This window comes from Vitis riparia, chromosome 2 (assembly GCF_004353265.1).
Source record: "Vitis riparia cultivar Riparia Gloire de Montpellier isolate 1030 chromosome 2, EGFV_Vit.rip_1.0, whole genome shotgun sequence".
In the NCBI taxonomy this organism is placed as follows: domain Eukaryota; kingdom Viridiplantae; phylum Streptophyta; class Magnoliopsida; order Vitales; family Vitaceae; genus Vitis; species Vitis riparia.
Genome location: NC_048432.1, coordinates 19,237,311 through 19,258,661, shown reverse-complemented (window position 1 = coordinate 19,258,661; position 21,351 = coordinate 19,237,311). Strand labels below are relative to the sequence as shown.

General features: G+C 36.9%; 3 protein-coding genes across 6 annotated transcripts; 1 reads left to right on the top strand and 2 right to left on the bottom strand.

The window, feature by feature from the left end:
• Nucleotides 1-156: 156 nt before the first annotated feature.
• Nucleotides 157-1,629, top strand: LOC117928980 (WRKY transcription factor 22-like). 2 transcript variants are annotated; one of them, XM_034849149.1, is made up of 3 exons: nt 157-591; nt 699-812; nt 914-1,629. In XM_034849149.1, the coding sequence occupies exons 1-3, from the start codon at nt 218-220 to the stop codon at nt 1,416-1,418; spliced, it is 993 nt and encodes a 330-aa protein (XP_034705040.1). In that variant the 5' UTR covers nt 157-217; the 3' UTR covers nt 1,419-1,629. The 2 variants fall into 2 exon arrangements, with proteins under 2 accessions (XP_034705040.1, XP_034705049.1); XM_034849158.1 differs by having other exon boundaries at nt 696-812.
• Nucleotides 1,630-3,790: 2,161 nt separating this feature from the next.
• LOC117905398 (endoglucanase-like) lies at nt 3,791-6,992 on the bottom strand. The gene is made up of 8 exons (XM_034818329.1): nt 6,706-6,992; nt 6,072-6,284; nt 5,355-5,555; nt 5,196-5,273; nt 4,962-5,114; nt 4,631-4,739; nt 4,383-4,549; nt 3,791-4,259 (listed from the first exon to the last, which is right to left on the bottom strand). Exons 1-8 carry the CDS (start codon nt 6,931-6,933, stop codon nt 3,897-3,899), a joined length of 1,512 nt encoding a protein of 503 aa, XP_034674220.1. The 5' UTR covers nt 6,934-6,992; the 3' UTR covers nt 3,791-3,896.
• Nucleotides 6,993-8,418: 1,426 nt separating this feature from the next.
• Nucleotides 8,419-21,351, bottom strand: LOC117931947. Of its 3 annotated transcripts, XM_034853015.1 has the most exons (9): nt 21,027-21,351; nt 17,829-20,552; nt 17,642-17,745; nt 14,929-14,998; nt 13,298-14,110; nt 11,433-11,635; nt 10,420-10,543; nt 9,358-9,564; nt 8,419-9,155 (listed from the first exon to the last, which is right to left on the bottom strand). In XM_034853015.1, exons 1-9 carry the CDS (start codon nt 21,180-21,182, stop codon nt 9,012-9,014), a joined length of 4,545 nt encoding a protein of 1,514 aa, XP_034708906.1. In that variant the 5' UTR covers nt 21,183-21,351; the 3' UTR covers nt 8,419-9,011. The 3 variants fall into 3 exon arrangements, with proteins under 3 accessions (XP_034708906.1, XP_034708913.1, XP_034708916.1); XM_034853022.1 differs by lacking the exons at nt 8,419-9,155; nt 10,420-10,543 and having other exon boundaries at nt 9,472-9,564; XM_034853025.1 differs by lacking the exons at nt 8,419-9,155; nt 9,358-9,564; nt 10,420-10,543 and having other exon boundaries at nt 11,463-11,643.

Genomic DNA, 21,351 nt, shown 5'->3' with positions numbered 1-21,351 from the left:
ACCATTATCTTTTGACATTTTTGAAAGTCAACCCAATGAAAACGCGGAACAGGTTGAAGATATGGGATAGACGCCACGAGGCCTCTCCAAGTGTCGACAAATATTTATGATGTATATATATGAAATTCGCCCTGAATATCTTCTCACAACTTGATCTCTCTTTCCAACCCAAAGTCAGAGCCACCATTATTTAATTTTTCGCTGTTTTTCTTCCTCAATGATGAGCGAGTTTTTGGGCATGGGGGACTGGGATTTGCAGTCTGTGGTTAGGGGATGCGCCATTAATGAAGCTTCCTCCGCCGCTTTCATGGACACTTCGTTGCCTTGCTTCGGCCCCTTGGCGATTCAACAAGACGAACTTCTCTTCAGCTTCCCCGACTTCTTTGAAACTACCACTGTTTTGGACGAATTGGAGCAGTTGTACAAGCCTTTCTACCCTGTTCTGCAACCGCTTTCTCCCGTACGAACAGCTGCCGCGCCCTCCATTTCCATGGAAGACCCAAAGAAGATGAAAGAGCAGGACCATCTTCCTGGCTCTGCTGACAATGGTGGCGGTGGCCCTGGTTCTCACGGGGCTAAACCCAAGAAAAGGTGGGTTGATTGATTATGGGTTTGGTGCTTTGAAATTAGATTATGGTATATGTAGTTGCAGTTCTGATGGAAACATTTCATTCATGTTTATTTTTTGCTTTCAGCAGGAAGAGCCAGCAAAAACGAGTGGTGCAACATGTAACAGCCGAGGGTCTGTCTTCGGATGTGTGGGCTTGGCGTAAATATGGGCAGAAACCCATTAAGGGTTCGCCTTATCCAAGGTGGGTTTGCTTGGAATTCTCTTGATGAAGGCCATGGCTCATATAATTCTATTCATCTCTCTCACATGTCTTTCGCCCTTTTTTTTTTTTTTTTACATCAGGAGTTATTACAGGTGCAGTAGTTTAAAGGGGTGTTTGGCGAGAAAACAAGTGGAGAGGAGCCGAACAGATCCGGAGATTTTCATTGTGACCTACACAGCTGAACACAGCCATTCTCATCCAACTCGCCGGAATTCCCTCGCCGGAATCACCAGAAACAAGTTCTCCACACCTAAAAAACCCAGCAAAGCCGAGCCGCCCAGCACACCAACAACAGTGGCCAATGATTCGTCCTCTTCTCCAATTTCAACTTCCGATCTCTCTGCAACAACCCCTTTAATGTCCGCCATGGAAGATGAGTTGCAGCCATATGTAAGCCAACAAGAGACCCGAGGAGAAGAAGATCAGAAGCTAAACGAGAGGAATAACACCAACGAGGTTCACATCTCTGATGAGATACTGAACAACGATTTCTTCCTGGGCCTGGAGGACATGGACTTTTCTGTACAGTTCCCGTCTTCTTTTCCTCAACCTTGGTTCGCCGCAACTGCCGCCGGCGGTTGCTGATTCCACCACACACGACATGGGATGTTACTCGTTAAATTTTCCCTTTAACCTTTTGTTCCAATACTTGTTTCTCTCTCTCTCCATCTCCATTTTCTTTTACTGTTAACTTCTGGTTTTGTAAATGGTATCAGACATTAGACAAGAGGAAAGATGAATATTGTACATCTGAGAATGATATTTTATGTAACAAGTTGGATAGTTAGTTTCCCAATTCTTTAAGTTCCCACCAGGATTAGGATAACATCATCGTCTCTCTCATTTCCTAATTAATCATTCAATAATGCAAAATTAATACCCTAAGACTTTTAGGCTCTTCTTTTTAATTTGCATGTGTCTTTGTTGTACACAGCTCCTCCACGTATGCAATGGCGACATAAAATTAATGACGGTCCATTATAGTTTATTATAATGTAGTACATGTGCGTTTGACTAATAACCTTGGATCACTCGTGATTAATTAAGCTTCAAAATTTTAGGGTTTGAATATTATACTAAATCTAGATATATTTAAAGGTCCGATTAATAAGGTTATGCCATGTATATATACATTTAGCTCATATTATTTTTTATTAAGCCTGATGTTATTTATTTTATATTAATCTTATTATTTTATACTTGGATCTCATTATTAATTTATATTTTATCTTAATTTTTTGTATCTTACTCGAAACTTTACCATGTATTCTTCCATATTTCAACTTTTTCTTTGAACTTAAGATGATCCTACCTTTTCAAAGGAATTTGAATTCAAATGCTTGAATCCAAAAAGTTATAATTTGAAAAATTATTAATGGTATTAACACCCATTATGCCTGACCCAATAAATTTAATATAGTACAAAGGGGGTTATTTGCCATTGAGTCCTAACTCCTAAGTCATAAATTTAGCAATGAATTTGTTCCATAAAGTGATTCAATGACTTCAATAAATATCTCTAAATATATCCATGATCCCGGAAATGAAGTTTTTGATACCATATATATAATAAACTCCCTTTTTTTTTGGGTAAATAAGTTATAAAGTTGTGATGGTCCATTGATATTTATAAATGCAAGACTTGGTTTAATCAACCCCTGGATTGTCATATCTTTTAAAAACACCATTTGGTTTACAGTATGTGGATGTAAAAAGGTCATTACAATTAGTTAGGCTAATTATTACGGTTGAAGAATCCAGAGCTCAAGCCCAGTAATGTCCGCCGCAGTACAGTCCAAAAGGCCTTAAACTTTCTTAATCTTCTATACGCAGACAACACGTAGGCAGCCCCACAAAAATTGTCCGCTCATCCTTGCGACTTGCAAGACAGAAGGGCTGATTCTTTTCAAAACTCCTAAGCTATTCAGATTACTTCACCGGCTTCCTCCCTAAAATCCTCATTTAACGTTCCATGTTCACACTGATGCGCGCGACGATATTTTGTTAGGATTTGAATTAACTTGGTATATGTAATTGGTCTCACGAGAGTAACGGCCTAAACTTTTGAATTAATTAATAATTTAATACCATATTAAGGCGTTAATTTAAAAAATCAAGATTAATGTGAAACAAAAATTTTAATATTTGGGAGATCATAACTTCCAACCTTATCACTTGTATAAGCTGAGTCACCCAAAACATATACTTCCTATTTCAAATTAAAGTTCCAATGAAAATATAGCTGCGGATGTGCATTCAATAGCACGGCTGTGACATCTGAGGGAGAGTGAAAAGAAAACGGTGTCGTTTCTAATGAATTAGTCTTGTTCTCTTCTCAGCCGTCAGCACTACGAGCCCATTTGTGAACAACTAGTTACAAAATCCTACTTACAATTTACACAGAGGTATTTTCCTTTATGTAGTTTTTTTTTTTTTTAAATAATTTATTTTATTTTTTTATTTTTCCTTTGGTTGCCAAAAGAATGAGGAAAAAAAAAAGGGGAGATTACAATAGTTGTTTTTGACTTTTAGGATTTATTCTTACAAAAAAGAGTTTTTAATAACAGCTTTTAAAAGTAATTCTCAATTGTTTTAAGAAACAAAAATCAACATTTTTTTTTAAAATTCTATATATTTATATTGAATACGAAAATTCTAAAATATATTCTATATTTTTAATTATTTTTAAGAATATTTAAAAATATATATATTAAACATATTAGAGCAATTTAAAAAATAAGCTCTTGGCTTCCAAATGAATAAAAAGTCGGTAGGTAGCATCTCTTGGATGTTTAGCTAAAATGAAATGCTAGAAAGCTTCTATAAATTATGATAAAAAATTGAAATAAATAAAGAATGAAATTGCATCGAAGCTCAAAGCATTTCTTATCGGTAGTCACGGCAGTTTTTTTACACCACACATCATGGCACTTATTCCCTTATTAAATTCACAGACCTAATATAAACTAAACAGTTGATTCCATATGAATATCATTTTATTTAGTTACATTCACTTTTACTCATATGTGTAATTCTAGGTATATCCCAAAACATCAACCATGTCTATTCATCTGCCCCATCTGCGCGCGGAAGCTCTGCTCTGGTTTTGTGAACCAAGGCAGCCACTGAACCCACAAAGGCTGCATTGGCATAGGTGGTGGGTTCAGAGTGAGAGTAGTCTGATCTCACATCACTGAATTGATCATCAGAATTGGGGCCTCCCACAATTGCACCCACATGGGTGTTTGGGTTCGGTTCGGTAGAGGAATACCAACTTGAGTAGCCCTGGTTGCAGCCCACCTTGTCCGGAAGAGCATGGATTGAGGGGATGGATGCACCCCTATGGTGTAATTGCATTGGATATTTGCTTCCGTAACCCAACATGTATGACATCTTCTTGGGGTTGTTACCTAGTATGTAGTCCACCTATTAAACCAACAACAAAAAATATATATTTATGTTAGGGTTTGTTTGGTAACTACTTTTGAAAATTGTTTTTTACCATTTTCTAATTTAGAAATAACAACTTGATCCTATGATGCACTTAACCTGTGATTTTGCAAAGGCTCTGATTTGAGAGGTGGGGAAATGTGCAGAGCCACATTGGACTCCTCCAATTTGAGCTGCGGCTAGTGTTTTAGAGTAGATGAGTAGCACCATGGAAGAGGTCGTTACATACTGTAAATTGTTACCGTCTCTGGTGTACAGAAGCCCACCTACCAAAAAAGGCCATAACTCAGTTTGTTTGGCTTGAAAAGCTCAAGTCGAGAATTAAGACTTCAAATCTTGGATTTTACCTGGAGTGGTTCTAATCTGTACAGAGCTACTCCCCGGCATCAATGCACATACAAATGAGTCTGCGTCGGTCTTAAACTTTCCCAAATCCTTTGTCCCGTCAAAGAATTCCTGAACAAAGGAAAAGTTCGTGGAGCAAAGGAGTTACAATCTAAGGAATAGATACAAGAAAAAGAAAAACAAGGACGTTTTGAAATCTAATAGTAGTATTGTTTTTATAATATAATGAAATGATTTCTATTATCCGGGAATATACAATTGCCTAAATTAAGTTGAAACTTATCTTTATTTTCTTGAATTAATACATTAGCATTGAAGCTTCGATATTAATACCTTGGCTAGTAGTGTCTGAGCTCCCACAAATTTGTTGTCCCAACTGAACTCTGTCACTGCCTGACTCCACCCTTGGTTGCTTGAGACATAGTTCAAGTACCTGCTTTCTCCACTAGCCTTGTACAGCCAAGCCGCAGCCCATAACAGCTCGTCCTTTTGAAGAATTTAGGAACCATAATGAGACGTAAGGATCAATTATAGCTATTAATACTTTGTATGTGGCTGGGCTGTTACCTGATAACCTGAGTAAGAGCAGTAGAAAGGGCAAGAAGCTTGGTAAGATCCTCTGTACTTGTCTGCAAATTCAAACAGCTGAAACACATCTTTAACAAATCAGACCAATAGATATTAGAGTTTTGGGTGGCATGAATCGACTTAAATTCTACTCCTTACCAACTTTGATCGATTTAATAGCGTTGCAGAGTAGCTGGAATCAACCCCTTTAAAGGCAATTGAGGCAGCAGAAAGAGCGGCCGCAGCCTCAGCTGCTGCCTCGGTGCCTGGTGAAGTAGAATTTATCTTGTATAGCGTTCGAGGAGTGTCCATGTCTTCGGGCCGCTCCCAGCACTGGTGGTCGTTGTTTCCATCTCCAACCTGTAGAGCGGGTGTCAATGAACAAATAAGGATCGCAATCATACTAATGATCACTTATAATCAGAAAACAGTTTTTGAAAATAGTTTTTAAAAACAATTTTTAATTGACTTCGGGAACAAAAGTTTATTAGGAAAAAAAACAGTTTTCTGAGCTTTTCTGTAAAGTTATTGCACACCATGATAAGATATAAAAGTTTACCAAGTATTTCTCATGTTTCCAATTATTACCCAGAATACGTTATAAAAAACAATTGAAAGCATCTCGAATTTGTTATAAAAACCAATTTCTTGTTAAAAAACTGTTTTCAGAACAAATTATGAAAAAACCGTTGGTTGTTAAAACTTTATCAATCATGTTTTCTAAGTTAGAAGACCGCTGCCCTAAGAACAGTTGTCAAATGGGGCCTATATAATTTTCTGGTCGAAGGTCCAACAGTCTGGTTGTTACAGTGAAAGCTTAGTTGACGGTCATCCAATTATCTGTGTTCAGCTATCAATGGAGTTTTGAATGAGGACCTGAGTATATAGTGTGGTGGATGAAGTATGAGCCCGCAGTATGAAATTAGCTCCCCAGCGGATTGCTTGAAGAAGGTAGGTGAGCTGCTTGACTGAAGAAATCTCTGTCCGGTACTCAACAGCTGCCCAACTCAACAAGCTCACACTAAACGCCATGGGCCACCCAAACTTGACATTGTCTCCGGCGTCATAGTATCCTCCAATCAATTTCACCTGTCACAGACCAACCACGAACCATGAAATTCTCTGTGAGTAGCCGGAATTTATAGGAGATCCCAACCAAGGAAATCCTTGGAAAAAGTTATGTTTGAAGGTGAAACTCCACTTCTACATAAAACTCCTAAATATGGGCAACGGTATTTAAATGATCGTCTGAAGCAATTCATGAACAATAACTTATCAAGTTATTCTTAAAAAACAACATGCTTATTATATAATGCATTATTAAAAACATAATCCAAGTATTTTTTTTTAAATGCAAAATGATTTTTCTCAAAAGCTTTTTTATGAGATGGTTATGAATAAAAGCGCTACAGGGCAAAAGTGCTTTAACTAGAATCATTCTCATATCCCCTCTTCCTTGTTCAATTAATAGAATAGTTTTCAAAATCTTATTTTGACAAAAAATTCATACATTTTCAGGCATGCCATCAGAGAGCGCGGAGTCTCCCCTCCACTTCACCCGCTGGCTGGACGGCAGCTTCCCAGACCGCTGCCCTTCAAAGAACAAAATCGCCTTCCCAAGGGCCTCTCCATAATCATGACCCAACCCCAACAACCTCTCATCCTCCATGGCTACACCATTCCGGCTAGCCAAAACACACCACAAGACCAGACCCCACACCATTCCACCATAGCCCATGCTTCTAATCAATTCTGTAAATGCATGCAGTGATCGCTCTAGGGCCGGTTCCTATTTATAGAAGTGCATTATTTGAACTGAGAGGTATGGGTATTTTGGGAAACATGCATGTGAAATGGATGAAGATGAAGATGATGGAGGAGTGGACATGGCGTGAGGGAGTTATAGTGTCACAAGGTCATATACATAAGATGTCACAGAGATTTATCACAAATCTGGTGCTCCCATTCCTCAACGTCATTAGATTCCAATGTGGTAATGATGGTATTTTGGTTGATTTGAATTCTCACTGGAATTTGATTTGAACACGGGAAGGGTAGGTAGTGCACAAGAGAGAGCCATTTATCATTGTCTTTAGGGTCCAACTATGATAACTCTCCATACCATAAATGAAGTGATCACCTCTATCGAAAGATACCTATTGCTTTATATCCGAAGTTTCATTATTTTGTATTTTAAATTTACATTTCCATCTTATTTCTTTGTATTTTAATCCAATTTATTTATATTTTGATCCCTATTTTTTATACTTTTATTATTATTATTATTATTGTATTTATTATATATAAATTTTATTATAAATTTTGAACAATCTGAATAAAAAAATTCAGAATAATATGGAATGAATACCATAAAATTTTCTTTGTATTTTAGTCTAAGCAAATGATTTAAATGTACAAAATTCGAAATATATAAAATTATTTTATTGTATTTATTGCTTTCTTTTATTTGGAACGACTATGATAAAGAAAAAAAATATAATGAAAATAATGCACTGAACAAAGAAAAACTTCCAATATTATTGATTATGGAATTTATTTGAATTTAGATTTTCGTATTTAGACAATTTTTTTACAAATCTGACCCTAATCTGCTGTTTTTTCTTCGTCATCTACCTTACCTTCTTTCTCTTCTCCGCTTTTTCTTCTTTCCCTTTCAAGTATAGAAAAAAATTGAATGATTTAAAAGAACGAGGAGATGAAGTGGGGATGAGACATGGAGAAGGTGAGGAGAACAAAGAGGGAGAGGATGAGGCTCATAATTTCATGATTTCACGTGCCCATTTTCCTTTTTTAAATAAAAATAAAAGATTAAATTATCTAAATAAATAATTCCACTTGATATAATTTTATTTTCTTAAAAAAAAGAGGGAAGAATATGAAATTTAGAAAAAGAAAAATTATAATAGCAATAAATTTGATTGAAACACTTGGGAGGCTTCAGTTACAAGTTCTCAAAGTCTATTAAATGGGTATGGATTCAGAATGTCGTCTAGTAAAGTGATTTGTTCATTTTTGTTTTTATGCTACTCCTTGTATTAATCTCAATTAATTTTTTTCACTTACTTGCTCCAGAAACCAACATAATTCAAACATCATCATATCCAAAAGAGGGAACAAACTAGTTAAGAAAAAAGAGTTTTTTCAAATTTTCGTTACCATAAAAGACATTAATGAAAGGCACAGCAAAGAGAACAGAAAAACAGAAGAAAAGTTTCTCCAAAGGATATGATACCATTCATCAATAGCCACCGTCTCTATGACATGTAACTTCTCAAAATGGTGATAGTAAAGAACCTTGTGCTACAGCCATCATAAATTTCTCAAACTAATACATATAATTGCCTTGCCTCCAGTAAAACAGAAAGACATGGCTAAAGAAAATCCAAGATCCAAACAGAAAAATGAGCCATTGGCTCTGTAACGACATTCCAATCTATGTAATACATGGGGGGATCTGCTGGCCAGAAGTGTGTGAGGGATCTCTCCTCTTCTCCCCTCTCCCTCTCCCCCTCATTTTCTCTCCACAATCTACCCAACATCAAATGAATAAAAGAATAAATCATCAGACTGCATATTACCCCTAATCATGGGAGTTGATCAAAAGCTTGAAATCATGATGAGAAGCCAAAGGATGAGGTCTCATTCCAATCATGTGTAAAAAGGAAGGACTCCATCTAGCTGGATCTTCCTTTTTTTCCTTGTTGAGACAGCAAGTTAAACTGAGCAATAATCTGGGGAATTTCAACTGGCGTCCCTCAAGAGCTTGCACAAATAAGAATATGCAAAATGAATTGCTTATAACTGGAATGTGCCTAATTCACGGCCATGCCTCAAGATTAGCACTCTGCGTTCACCAACCCATTCTAGCCGATAAGAGAGGTCAATATTATGAATCAAGACTTTCAAACAGTCCATGTCCCCTGATCCCTTAGTATTCTCCTACAAAAAGAATTCATAAAATGTTATGTTTGTGATAGTTCTTCATGTGTGGCAACACCTCAGTTCTTAATATCTAAATCATCCTTTGATTAATTTGGATTCAGTCCAACATATTACTACTATCTCTCTCTCTCTCTCTCTATATATATATATATATCCAGTCATCCCCATCAAAATAAGCAGGTCAAGAGTAGGAGGGTACCTGTGAATTGGCCTGCCTATCATGTCCCAGTATGCTTGCCATTACGCTTGACCGAGAAGAATTAGGTGACATTCCCTCCCAGGGAGGAACAAAAATCAGTTTAGTGTATTGGACAGGAACGAAATTTCGACCGAGTTTCTCCCACCATGCTGACCCCAAGGACCACCATCTAATCATCAATCCATGCTCGGAAAAGGCAACTAGCCCCTGCAATTTAAAGGACATGTCACATAATGCCCAAAAATTTTCAAGGCAATGGCGTCTATAGAAAAAGCAATAAAGCCACACAGGAGAGCCAATTAAAAGGAAAAAGTAGATCGATAATGTACTGTGAAAGCACAGCCATTTGAAAAAGTGATGAGAAGAACAGAATTTTCAATAATTACGTGTTACAAATCATTTTGGGGATATTGTAGGAAGGATAAATTAGCAAATACAGCCAGATGAATGGGCACTCAAACAGCACCTGATATACATAATGCTAGAAACTAAAACTAGAAGATTAACAAAGGATCAAGATTGAACTAAAAATTATGCCTGAGAGAACTTGTTGGAATGAAAATTTTGCTTTGTGTGCTACATGCTATCCTGAGTTCAATATTTTATCCAAAAACGAAAAACAAAAAATGCTATCCTGAGTTCCATACTTGAACAATGGTGGGATATGGATTATAGGTACAATTAGACAGCTCTGAAGCCACTTAAATCTCCATGAGCAAACCATCTTATACAAAATGTTTAATAAATTAAACTGTAGTTAGAATAAGACAATTTTTTTCACTAAATATAAGTTAAAAACTAAATAATAACAAAAAGAACATGTCACAAATTATTGCTACGAAATAATAATTGGGTTGGCTGAAGGTCAACACCTGTTGACTAGGCAGGGAAGGTTTTAGACATCAGGTTTCATTTGAAGCCTATTTTACTTATCTTCCAAGAGAATCCACAAGTAGATATAATGACACTTTTAACAAAAACTGGTTGGCATTGCATTAGAAACTAGTAGAAGAATGAAAAAGGACTTTGTGTATATGTGGCCCGTGCACTGATCATAGGTACCTCTCCATCCGGTGAAAAGCTCAGAGCAGAAATTGCAGTGGTCACTGTTGTTTCTGAAGCTCCTGAGAGCAAACTTGGAAGTCCAGGAGGAGCACTTGCATCCAGAACCTTTATTTTTGTCACACTACATAAAGGTAAAACAAGTATTACCTTTTCAGTTATTCCAAGAACTGGAGATGCACAAATCCAGAATATTGGAATGGTCCAAAATACTCAGCATGAATAGAAAAAAGTGAAAGACAACTCTGATGGGGTTGTCCAGACATACCATGATATTAACATCATGCAAAAGCTTAAAAGCATCAATCTACAGAAATGGGCTCTTTTCTAAAATCCTCGAGGTGTTCCAAATAAAAAGTTCTTATCAAAGGCATCATATTAATATCTCTAACTTCAAGGGCATTCTTTCATGTTGCCCTACATATAAGTACCCCACACCCCAAACATGAACCCATGATTATGGTTTAAGAACAAGAATGGCATCATTTCGAGAAGCTAATTGCACGACAAACTAACAACCAAAATAAAGAAATCTGCCTGAAACTTAAAAATAAAAAACATAAAAGATATCTATTTCTAATCCTCAGGAATTTCCTTCAGAATTTATTTGAGGCATCACAGCAAATCCACTTTTTATTTTCCTTACATGACAAGCGTCCAGAATTTACAAACTAAGGGAGCAACTTCAACGAAACAAATAAAAAGAATAAGAAGCAGATTCAATGTCCTATGTTTAATGTTTCTTTGTTCAAATCCTACTATATATGTATTATGTGTTGTTCATTTTTTGTATTATTTCCAGAACATATTTTAAACCTAAGTTCATTCTAGTTAAGGCCCATAATTTAGATCCAGGAAATAAGGAGGGAAAATGTAAGAATAACAAAGAGAAGGTAAGATCATATAAAAAATGAGTGAACTTTTGAAGTTATATTTTATAAAAAATGTAAACATAACTAAATGAAAAGAAGAGGCTCTTTTTGAAAATTCAAAATATATTCATCTTTCAATACCTTTGCAAGTCATATATCCGAATGCTAGCATTATTAATCTCTCCAATTGCATCCCCAACAGCCAGACGTGTTGAAGAGTCATTCTGTGCTACCATAGGGAATACACGAACAACTTCTTTCAGTGCTGTCATTGAACTTTGAAGGCAAGTCCTGCGCATGACTGAATTTCCAGGGTCCATAGTTTGTAAAATGAAGTTAACCACCTGCATATCTGTCCCAATGTCAGGGATATCCACATAGAAACTGTTCAAGCACTTAAATTCTTAGCAGTAGAATGTCAGGAACATCCACACAGAAATAACTTGGAACCATAAGCAAATATAACATACTCATAAAAATTATTCATTGGTGTTATATCAGAAAGTAATAGAAGCTTAAAACTTATGAGCTCAATCAAATCTGAATGCATCTTGAAAGTAGCAAGTTCACCAAGGAAAAAAGTAATGCAATAATCAGAAAAGAAACTGATCAAATATTATAGATTTACAAAATCACGGAATAAGCAATAACCTAAAAACAAGAAGTAAAAAAATTATCAAAGACACTCCTCTTGCTATTTGGTATAATGGGAGAAACAACTTCTGGCTTCAATTTTGCATCTTTGCACCTGATTGTTCAAATAAAGTTAAGGTGTTGGACTGGTCCTATCTGTTTCCCAAACAAAATAAAATCTAGCTGGACAAACACCCCTTGGATGACAAGATTTTTAGGTTTTCTCAAACAGTGCCTCGAGACATGTATTGATTGGGGCACCGCATCTTTTATGCATTGGATCTATAGCAATGGATGTTGATAGATGAGAAGGATAATAAAAGTCACACCCATGCATGGGGGTGAAAATTATCAATAGTTTAAAAGAAAATGATGCTTATTTGTCAAGATAAAGCATCGAATTTGAAAAGACCCAGAAATAAAAGGTACACATTTCATTAAACAAATTGAAAAAAATTGTATCATCAATGCTTCAGCCAACCATGACTGATCTGTCTCCATAAGAAATTTTAACCAAGAATCCAAAAAATTGAATGTTTAAAAAAAAAAAAAAAAAACAAGGCATCATCCAAGGACCAAACTTCTCAAACATAGACCCCAACACCTAGTAGGCACTCCGCATCTACCCCTTCCCTGAAAATTGAATTCAGATGCCCTCTTTTTCTGCTATATTTCACTTCATTTCAGCGGAAAATAAATAAATAAATAAATAAATGAAAAACGATGTCCTGGTATGGGAAACAACGTTTCATGAAGTGTAATATATTTCAAGCATGTTGTTAGCAACAAAAATTTGAAATCCAAAAGCCTTATTTCAATCATTTGAACCCTCAGTGAATGAGATATGTTGAGTAGAAACAAGCAATCAGAAAAATATGATAAAAGTGGAAAATCATATATGACATTCTGAATTCAGCAATTAAGTATGGAATGTTACTAAAGAAATAAATAGATGTATAGTATAATACTGATAAGAATCATGATACTATACATCGGGGCATTACAAACAAAAACTTACAGTCCAATTATCTCCCACTGGAGGAAACTGGGGACATCTACAGACACAGAAAAGTCCCATATATGATAGACATTAAAATTGATACTGCTCATGAAGATGTGCTAAGTCCCACCATTCAATAGTGCACCTGATATAGTAGATTTAGAAAATCTTAAATACCAAGTATTGACATGATAGAATGGTGTGAACAATGTGCCATCTGCAGTAAATATGGGACTTCTCAATGTTCATTGATGCAACTATGATTTCTTCTTCCTTTGCTTGTTTATTCTATTTAATTTTATTCTTTTTATTTCTCTAATCTTTCAACCGAGATGGAGACATGTTGCTTGTTTGAAGAATCAGCTCTACAAACCTTATCAAGGGACTGAATTAAGTTTCTTGGAGAACCACGCACAACCCTGATGAGAGTCATGAGGGATACTAAATGAACGGGTGAATCAGATGCAGTAGACCAAATTTGGCTCTCTATTACACTTAGAAACCCTGGTATATCAGCCATGGCTAAGCTTGGAAGAAGAACCCCAACCAAAGTCTCCCGAATAGTGACAGGGATAGCAGGATTTTGAGCTGCAGAATTGCCAGATGTACCACTTACACACTCTATTTGGAAGAATATATCCCCAACCAGACGAGGTATTTCAGAACCAATGCACTCCTTCCATGTACTCTCCATACCTTCTGCCAGGAGCTCTGCTGCTGTGGAACTATATTTCTCATTCATGGCCATAACCAACTTCATTAATGGATGAACAGTCAGCATAGCAAGATTTTGCTTAACAAGGCTAGGATACCAAATTGCCAGTGCCGCTGCCACGATAATATGAGATGTCATTGCATCTTGGCTTGTTCCCCCAACACAAGAAATCCAATCTTGCTCTTCAAATGATTCTAGCCATGCAAGTATTTTACATTCCTCAACCTGAGAATCCCCTGGTGTTTCAGGGGGTGTATCAGAATTCAGACCATCCCTATATGCATTTTCTTTGTTTGAACTTCCATCTTCATTTGCCCTCTTGCTATTGGTGGAGATCATAAGTTTTGTATGGTCAATTGCTTTTCGACTACATAGGGGAGGTGGAATAGCCCGTGCAGCAGCACAATGAAATAAAGAGCGTGCAGCCATACGTACATGTTCACTTTCATCTTGCCAAAAACTCACCAAAAGCTGCAAACATAAATAAAAAAACCAAGCACGTAGTATTAATCAGTTAAAAAAAAAAAATCAAACATATGTTACATATTTAGGTCGCTTGTACAGTAAAACCTCGATAAATGAATGTTTGATAAATTAATAACCTCACTTAAATAATAAAATCTTCTGGTCCAACTCGGGTCAGTGTACTAAATTAATAACCTTGCTAAATGCATAAGATAATAATATTTTTAGAAATCTTCAAGGGCCTAAGAAAATATAAATGAATAATTGATGAAATACATACATATATATATATCGCAAATAAAAATTCATGATATAGCAAATAGAATTTCATAATATAGTATTGAGGAACTTTTCATAATTTTTGTTTTTCTCCATTCACTCCTCGGAATCATCACATATTTGACAAGGTTTGACACCATATCTCTTCTAAGAGTCTAATTATCTTTACAATCAATAACCATCTTTTATATTTTTAGAATCTTTTAGGTTTCTATGTATTAACTTTCTACCATATTTATTTATTTATTTTAATTTAATAGTCATACACGTACAAGTACTCTATAGTAGAAACATAATACTCTTTATAAATTAGTAAATATTCATTTAACGATAAATGAATAATCCCGCTAAGATAATAATTTCTCTTGGTCCCAAGAGCATTACTTACAGGGGTTTTATTGTATCTTATATATCTAATTCAATTCCACAAATTTCATTGATACTGGGCCAAAGCATATAAAACATTGAAGCTATTTCATATAACATCCATTTATCAAGTTAAGATCAGAGATTCAAATACCAAAAACCATTAGCTTAATAGGCACCTGGAGTGAAGGTGGTTTTATATCAGGAATTTTCTCTGCAAAATGCCGAGTATAGAATGCTGCTAAAGCACTGCAAAGAATACAAGTCAATTAAAAGAGTCAGCATTTACCTCCTAAAAACTAACATAGCTGTTAAAAATGAAAGGTAGACAGAATATGCTCATTTCTCACATGCAATGATGATATTTTGGGCATCAGATACTGAAGATAATAAATGTTTTTTTCCTTTTTATAGGCAGTAATAGCATGATGGATGCCAACAACAATACAATGAAATCAAGAAAAATATTAGGTTGATGCAGTTTAATTAACAAATGGGAAATCATCTAAATCCATAGTCAGTACCATGGGTGCATGATACATCTATTCCAATAAGTTTTCATTATTTAATTACATTCTTTGTTTGTAACAACTCTAAACAAATGTTATTGTGTAATGTTTTGCCAATGAAAGTTGCCCATATCTTGCTTCAAAGATCATGGCTTTTTTATCAAAGGATGCAACATGATGGCCACCAAAAAACCTACACTCTTGTGCACAATAGGCATAAGAATATTCTCCATTATTTGAAGAAAATTTTAAGAAGTCAAAGGAGGAGCAATAAAAAAGTGTGCTGACTATGCATGAATTTGAAAGGAAAAGTAAAGATACTAATATTATCTTTGCTTTAGTCATATGTGCAATGGATGACCCTAAAGAGAAGAATAAGGAATTTCCGATAGAAGCACAAAACATACTAGTTGACTTTTCAGTTTTACACCCTAAAGAGTTGCCTAATAAGCCTTCTCCACTATGTGATATACAACCTGCTATTGATCTAGTTTGTATCGTATCATTGCTAAATTTAAAAGTATTATCATGTCTCCTTTTTTTTTCTTTTCCTTTTTTTTTTTTATAGTCAAATAAGAATTTTATTAACAACACCTAAAAAAAAAATCACGAGTATATAAGGAGTACAAAAACATGCCAAAATGGCAATGGAATGGAGAGATTAACAAAAAACACCTCTCCCCCATAAAAAAAGAGTTCAAACAATTAACAAAATCTAAAATGGATATAGCGGTTCCATCTAAAGACTTTCTAGACTTAACCCAGAGAGAGCACAAGAAAAACTTTTTGAGAGCTTAATCCATTTGTTCTTTACTCACAAAAGTTCTACAATTCCTTTGCTTTCAAGTGGTCTAGAATAAGCATAAACAGGCAGCCCTCCACACCTTCATGTGCTTCTTTCCCACAAATGTTCCCTGCCAACTTGATGAAGTTTTTGATAGTAGAAGGCAATTCCCACTCAACTTTAAATAATGTGAATCATAAGAGCCATAAAATTCTCATTTTAGCACAATGAAGAAGGACATTGTCTCCTTTTCTACCAACAGCCAGATTTCATTCTTTTTTATTTATCAGCAACCTAACACAACCCTTCACAACCCAAATCCCCACCTCATCCACCTCCTCTAGGCCTTGGACTTGAGGTTTGAAGATGTAAAACAGTACATGAACCCCCATTCCAAGATGCTACCCTTCCTTGTATAGAATTTATTCCAATAAAAATGCAAGTGTTGGTAATCTTTGGGCAATGGTGGAGTGAAAGGGCCACTGGAACCCTTGTTTTCATAGGGCATTCCATGATTAGAGATGCAGATGGTGAGTAGTTTTTTTTATCACATTCATGCAGCATCTTTACAGGGAATGGTGGAGGATAAATTGTGTTGCAGGTTTGGGGATTTTGTAATTTTTTGTGATGTCATTCTACATATCACCATCGGCTGAGGCATCGGTGAAGTTCCCAGCTGAAGGGATTTAGACCTTAGAGGCCCTTTAAGAGTATGCTTCTTCACATGGAAAGCAATATGGCAGAAGATCCTTACAGTTAATCAGCTCATGAAAAGAGGTTGACCCTTGGCAAATAGATGCATTTGATGCAATCATGCAAGCTTAGAAAGGAGTCAGGGAATCATTTCCCTATTCACTGTGACAAAACTCATATGCTGTGTGATCTTGGGCTGTCTTTGTTTGTTCTTTGGTGGGTGTTCCCTAAGTTTGTAAAAGAGGTGCTCTTAGCTTGGCTTGACAAGGGTGTGGGGAAAAGGAAGAGTGTGTGGAGGATGGCCCTTCTTTGCCTGTTTTGATGCATTTGGTAGGAGCACAATGACAGAAATTTCAGAGATGAACATTCAAGTCAGTCACTGAAAAATGTCTTGCTTAAAAATGGTTTTTGACTGGGCTAGGATTCCTTCAGGGTTTGACCTGTCTCTTTGGGACTCTATTGAGAGGTTGGGTAAAAGCTAGGCTTATGGTCCTTTGTTCATTTGTTCTTTTTGCCCTAGTCTATCTTTTGGCACTTTCTATATATCCCCGGAGTACTTGGGTTGTGCCTCAATTTTTTGCCTATCACAAAAAGAAAGAAATCACCATGCATCCTACCATTTGGAATAAAAAATAAAAAATAAAAAATAAAAAAATAAAAAATAAAATAAAATAAAATAAAAAGTTCTAAAATTTTAACAACGCTTTGAAACGCTAACCATCTCCATTTCTTAGCTACTATAAAATTATGATTTTCCATGGAATTTCTTCATCTCAACCAGGATTAATTAGATGCCAGTACAGCAATCCCCAACCTGGATTACGATATAATATGTTGAGAATAGCAAATGAACAAATAAATAATGAATGTAATCTGATTTCATGCAGCAGTGGGAAAATGTCATACCTGCAGCCTGCTGAACTAGAGTGAGACAAGCTAACTATGCGTTGGGCAAGGGACACCATTGTTAGTGACCTCATCGCACAAAACTCTGACGATGATTTCAAAAGCTGAAAAGTTGATATGACAACTTAGGAATAATGAAGGCAAATGCGAAATAGTATTAACACTCAATGCCATTCATTTAAAATACCTCGAGGCTAGCACCCAAACCAGGGAATGTCAAAGTCAATGAACCTTTGTCCCCTTGGAAACCAGGGGATACAATAAATTTCTGTGGTCCCTCTAACTTCATGTCAGTTATTAGCAACTTATCAAGCTCAGAATCTACATCCCACAAGTGCAAAAAGGACAAGGAGAATTGGAGTAAGTATCTTTCAAGTGAACTAATCCAGTCATGCCCTTCTATAGTATTGTTCAAGGTCCCATTTAAATCAGACCCATCATCTGCAGTCATGTGATGGGGTTTCAGTGTCTCAGTTCCCGGTTCTCTCATATGGGTATTCTCTTGCTTATCACCACCATTTCCTATGAACTCATGCTTCAGACAATGAGACATCAAGGATGCAAGGTCAAAACTCAGAGTAGCAATTCCAGGGAATGGACAAGAGCATTTGACGGGATGCTTGTAGCCTTGAAAAACTGATGATGAAGTGGATATTAGTTTCATAGAGCTTCCTTCATTAACATGTGCTTGGGAAGTACTGGGCTCAGATACATTTGTCGTAATTGTATTTGACAAAGTGATCCCCTTCACTGAATGTTTAAAATGAGATTGAAACAAGCTTGCATCTTCAATTATTGGAAGAAGTAACGAGGAAGCTGAAGTATCTCCATTCAATACACTGCCGGAAATGGAATTGATGTTGATTCCTTTGCAAAAATTATCGAACATTGAATGGGATGCTGTCCCACGAAGAACGCGCTCTCGGACACCTGTCTTCATGTCCCAAATGAACAAAACATCTACTGCATCAGATGTCCCTGAATAGTTCTGGCAGAGACATGCGATATAACCTCTAGCACCATCCCACACAACTTTTGCAGGATAGCTAGGGTGTCCAGGAAACATCCTCTCCACCCGCAAAGTCTCAAGAGAAGTGAGAGCAACACAAAAGTCCTCCCCAACAGACAGAAAGCAATCACTCCATGGACGGTCAGTCCTAGGTGGGCAAAGGATTATTTGGCGTACTGAAGCTACGTGTTGGTGCATCACTGTAATGAGATTGCTAGTATCAAGATCCCATACACGAATCGTGCAGTCCATGCTTCCTGATACTAAAACATGATTAAAATTCCATCCATTGGAGTTGCCCACCATTCGATGTGCAGCCAAACATAGTACAGCACCAGTATGTCCCAAAAAATATTGTTTTGATGCATGTGAATCCACTTCAACACATGGACTTTGACCATGTGACTCTAGTAGTTGGAAAAATGTATCAAATCGAGCAACTTCTATTTCACCACTATAGAAGCCATACACAACAGCATATGGTGTATGGAAGTTTTCAGAGATAACCATGGAAGAAGATACAACCTGCTCCTTCCGCACAAAACTATATTTTTCATCATCTCTGCAAATATTATTCATTTTTTCTAGACTTGGAATTGTACTTTTCTGGGAAGTTAACTCAGTCTCCCTGCCTGTGGGTTCTATACCAACATCATGCCCATGACCCTCAGATTTATGAAAAGAAGCAAAGCCCACAACCGAGTCTGTAAAAAGACCACCTCTTCCAACCATTTTGCATTGAGGACACAACTTTCTATTGTCATCATGTTGTTGATATAGAGACCAGATTGTAACAAGAGGTTTCCACAGCAAAGGTTCCTCAATGTGAAAGCAAGCGGATTCAATTCGAAAAAGATAATGGTTCAATTGGATGAAAGATATCGATAGCCTTGCATCATGGGGATGGGAAACAGCAGGGATCTCACAAAGAGGCTGAAAATTAAATAAATTGTCCAAATATGATACAGAATACACAATAGCTGAACCTCTATCATTCCACACAATAAAATTTTCTTCAGTTATGTCACAGGGATCTTCTGACCTCGGCATACTACTAGCATCATTACCTTCAAGAAACATGCCCCCTACAATGTGCAAGTGAGTTGAACCATCTTCGAAACAGAGGTGATTATCCACAAAAGAAATCTTTCCAATTGCAGTTCCACTAGCCAATAGCCTAAATATACAACAGGTTCTATAGACAAGAACAAAAAACTGTCCATGGGTTGCAATTGACACCACCGGACCCCCCTCACTCAATCCATCTTCCCAGATAGTTGTATCCAAATGAGAAGAACTTTTATGCAAACCAGCCCCACTCTCCCCGCCTAAGGTGGGGTCCTTTAGTATAGGAACCGACTGCAGCTTACCATATGGATCAACCATGAGGGCGGATTGCATCTCACAATTCTCAGGGGACAAAATTACAGCCATGAACTTCAATGGCCCAATAGACAAATTCCCATGAAAAACAGTTTGGACAATAGTAAGGCTATATGAATCTACAATAACTACAGTGCATTTTGGGGGTTTTCTATATTGAGACTCTCTATCCAAGGAAGCCTCACCCCCTTCAACCAAATCAACAGAATGTTGGTCAAATAAATGGACAGCATCCATGAAACTACAGGCAATACATACATATCTTGGGTTGGTAGGCAATGCTCGAATCATGGATGGACTGCCCACCCAAGGTGGCATTTTCCTTCTGCGCCTGCAATGTCCACTCCCTCTGCTCCATGTGCACAGCACACCATCAGTACATGCACTTATTAAAGCGCCATGATCAGCTGGAATAGACTTTACTTTCACATTACTTGAATTGTCCACAATAGGAAAACAAATGCCGAGATCAGCTAGGGGTGCAGCATGACCACACAACATAGCAATTGGTTTAATTTCCTATAACATTCAGACTTCCATTAGGCTGATACTGTCTAAATAAATTGAGAAACAAACAATGAATTCATATTCATATGAGTTTATGTGTGTGTGTTTTGAGTGTCACATTTTCATAGGTAAGGACCAGGGGAGAAAAACTCCACCTAATTAATAACTTCATTAAACTCCCACTGAGTGAACACAAGCTCTGAGAAACAGTCGTTAAGGCTTTGTTTGGTTGCTGAGAAATGTAGGAAAAGACCTGAGAAAAAGAAATCCACTCTACGGAGCCTAATACAACCGTAAAGCTCTCTGGAGCCAAGCTTTTCACGTTTATGAAAGAAAATTTTCAAGAGATAGAAGATTCAACATTAGAATCCTTCTCTTTGCCTACATTTTCTCACCAATCAAACGGAACCTAGAGTAATTAACAAATGGCAGTAAGCCCAAATGATAAGTCCGCAATCGAGTTAACTCGAATAGCCAAACAATTACCGGGTCGGAATCGGTGCCGGATAGATTCCACCAGACGATTGAGCCATCGGATCCGCCGGTGTAGAGAGTCGGCGGCCTGGTCAATACTGCGGCGGCAGTTATTCTGTGGTACGGCGGAGCACCGGACCAGATGCACGCTACGGATCGGCACTTCATGGAAGCGCTATTCCGAATCACATCAATAACGATAAGCCTCGTCGGTGACTGCGCAAGGTGCCGCAAAGTGGCTCGTGGCCGTGATTTCCACGACGGCGGTTTACGGTGGAGGGAGTCCTTTCTCTACCCTCTTGTTAATTACACTGCTAAAAGAAGTCATTCGTGTAAA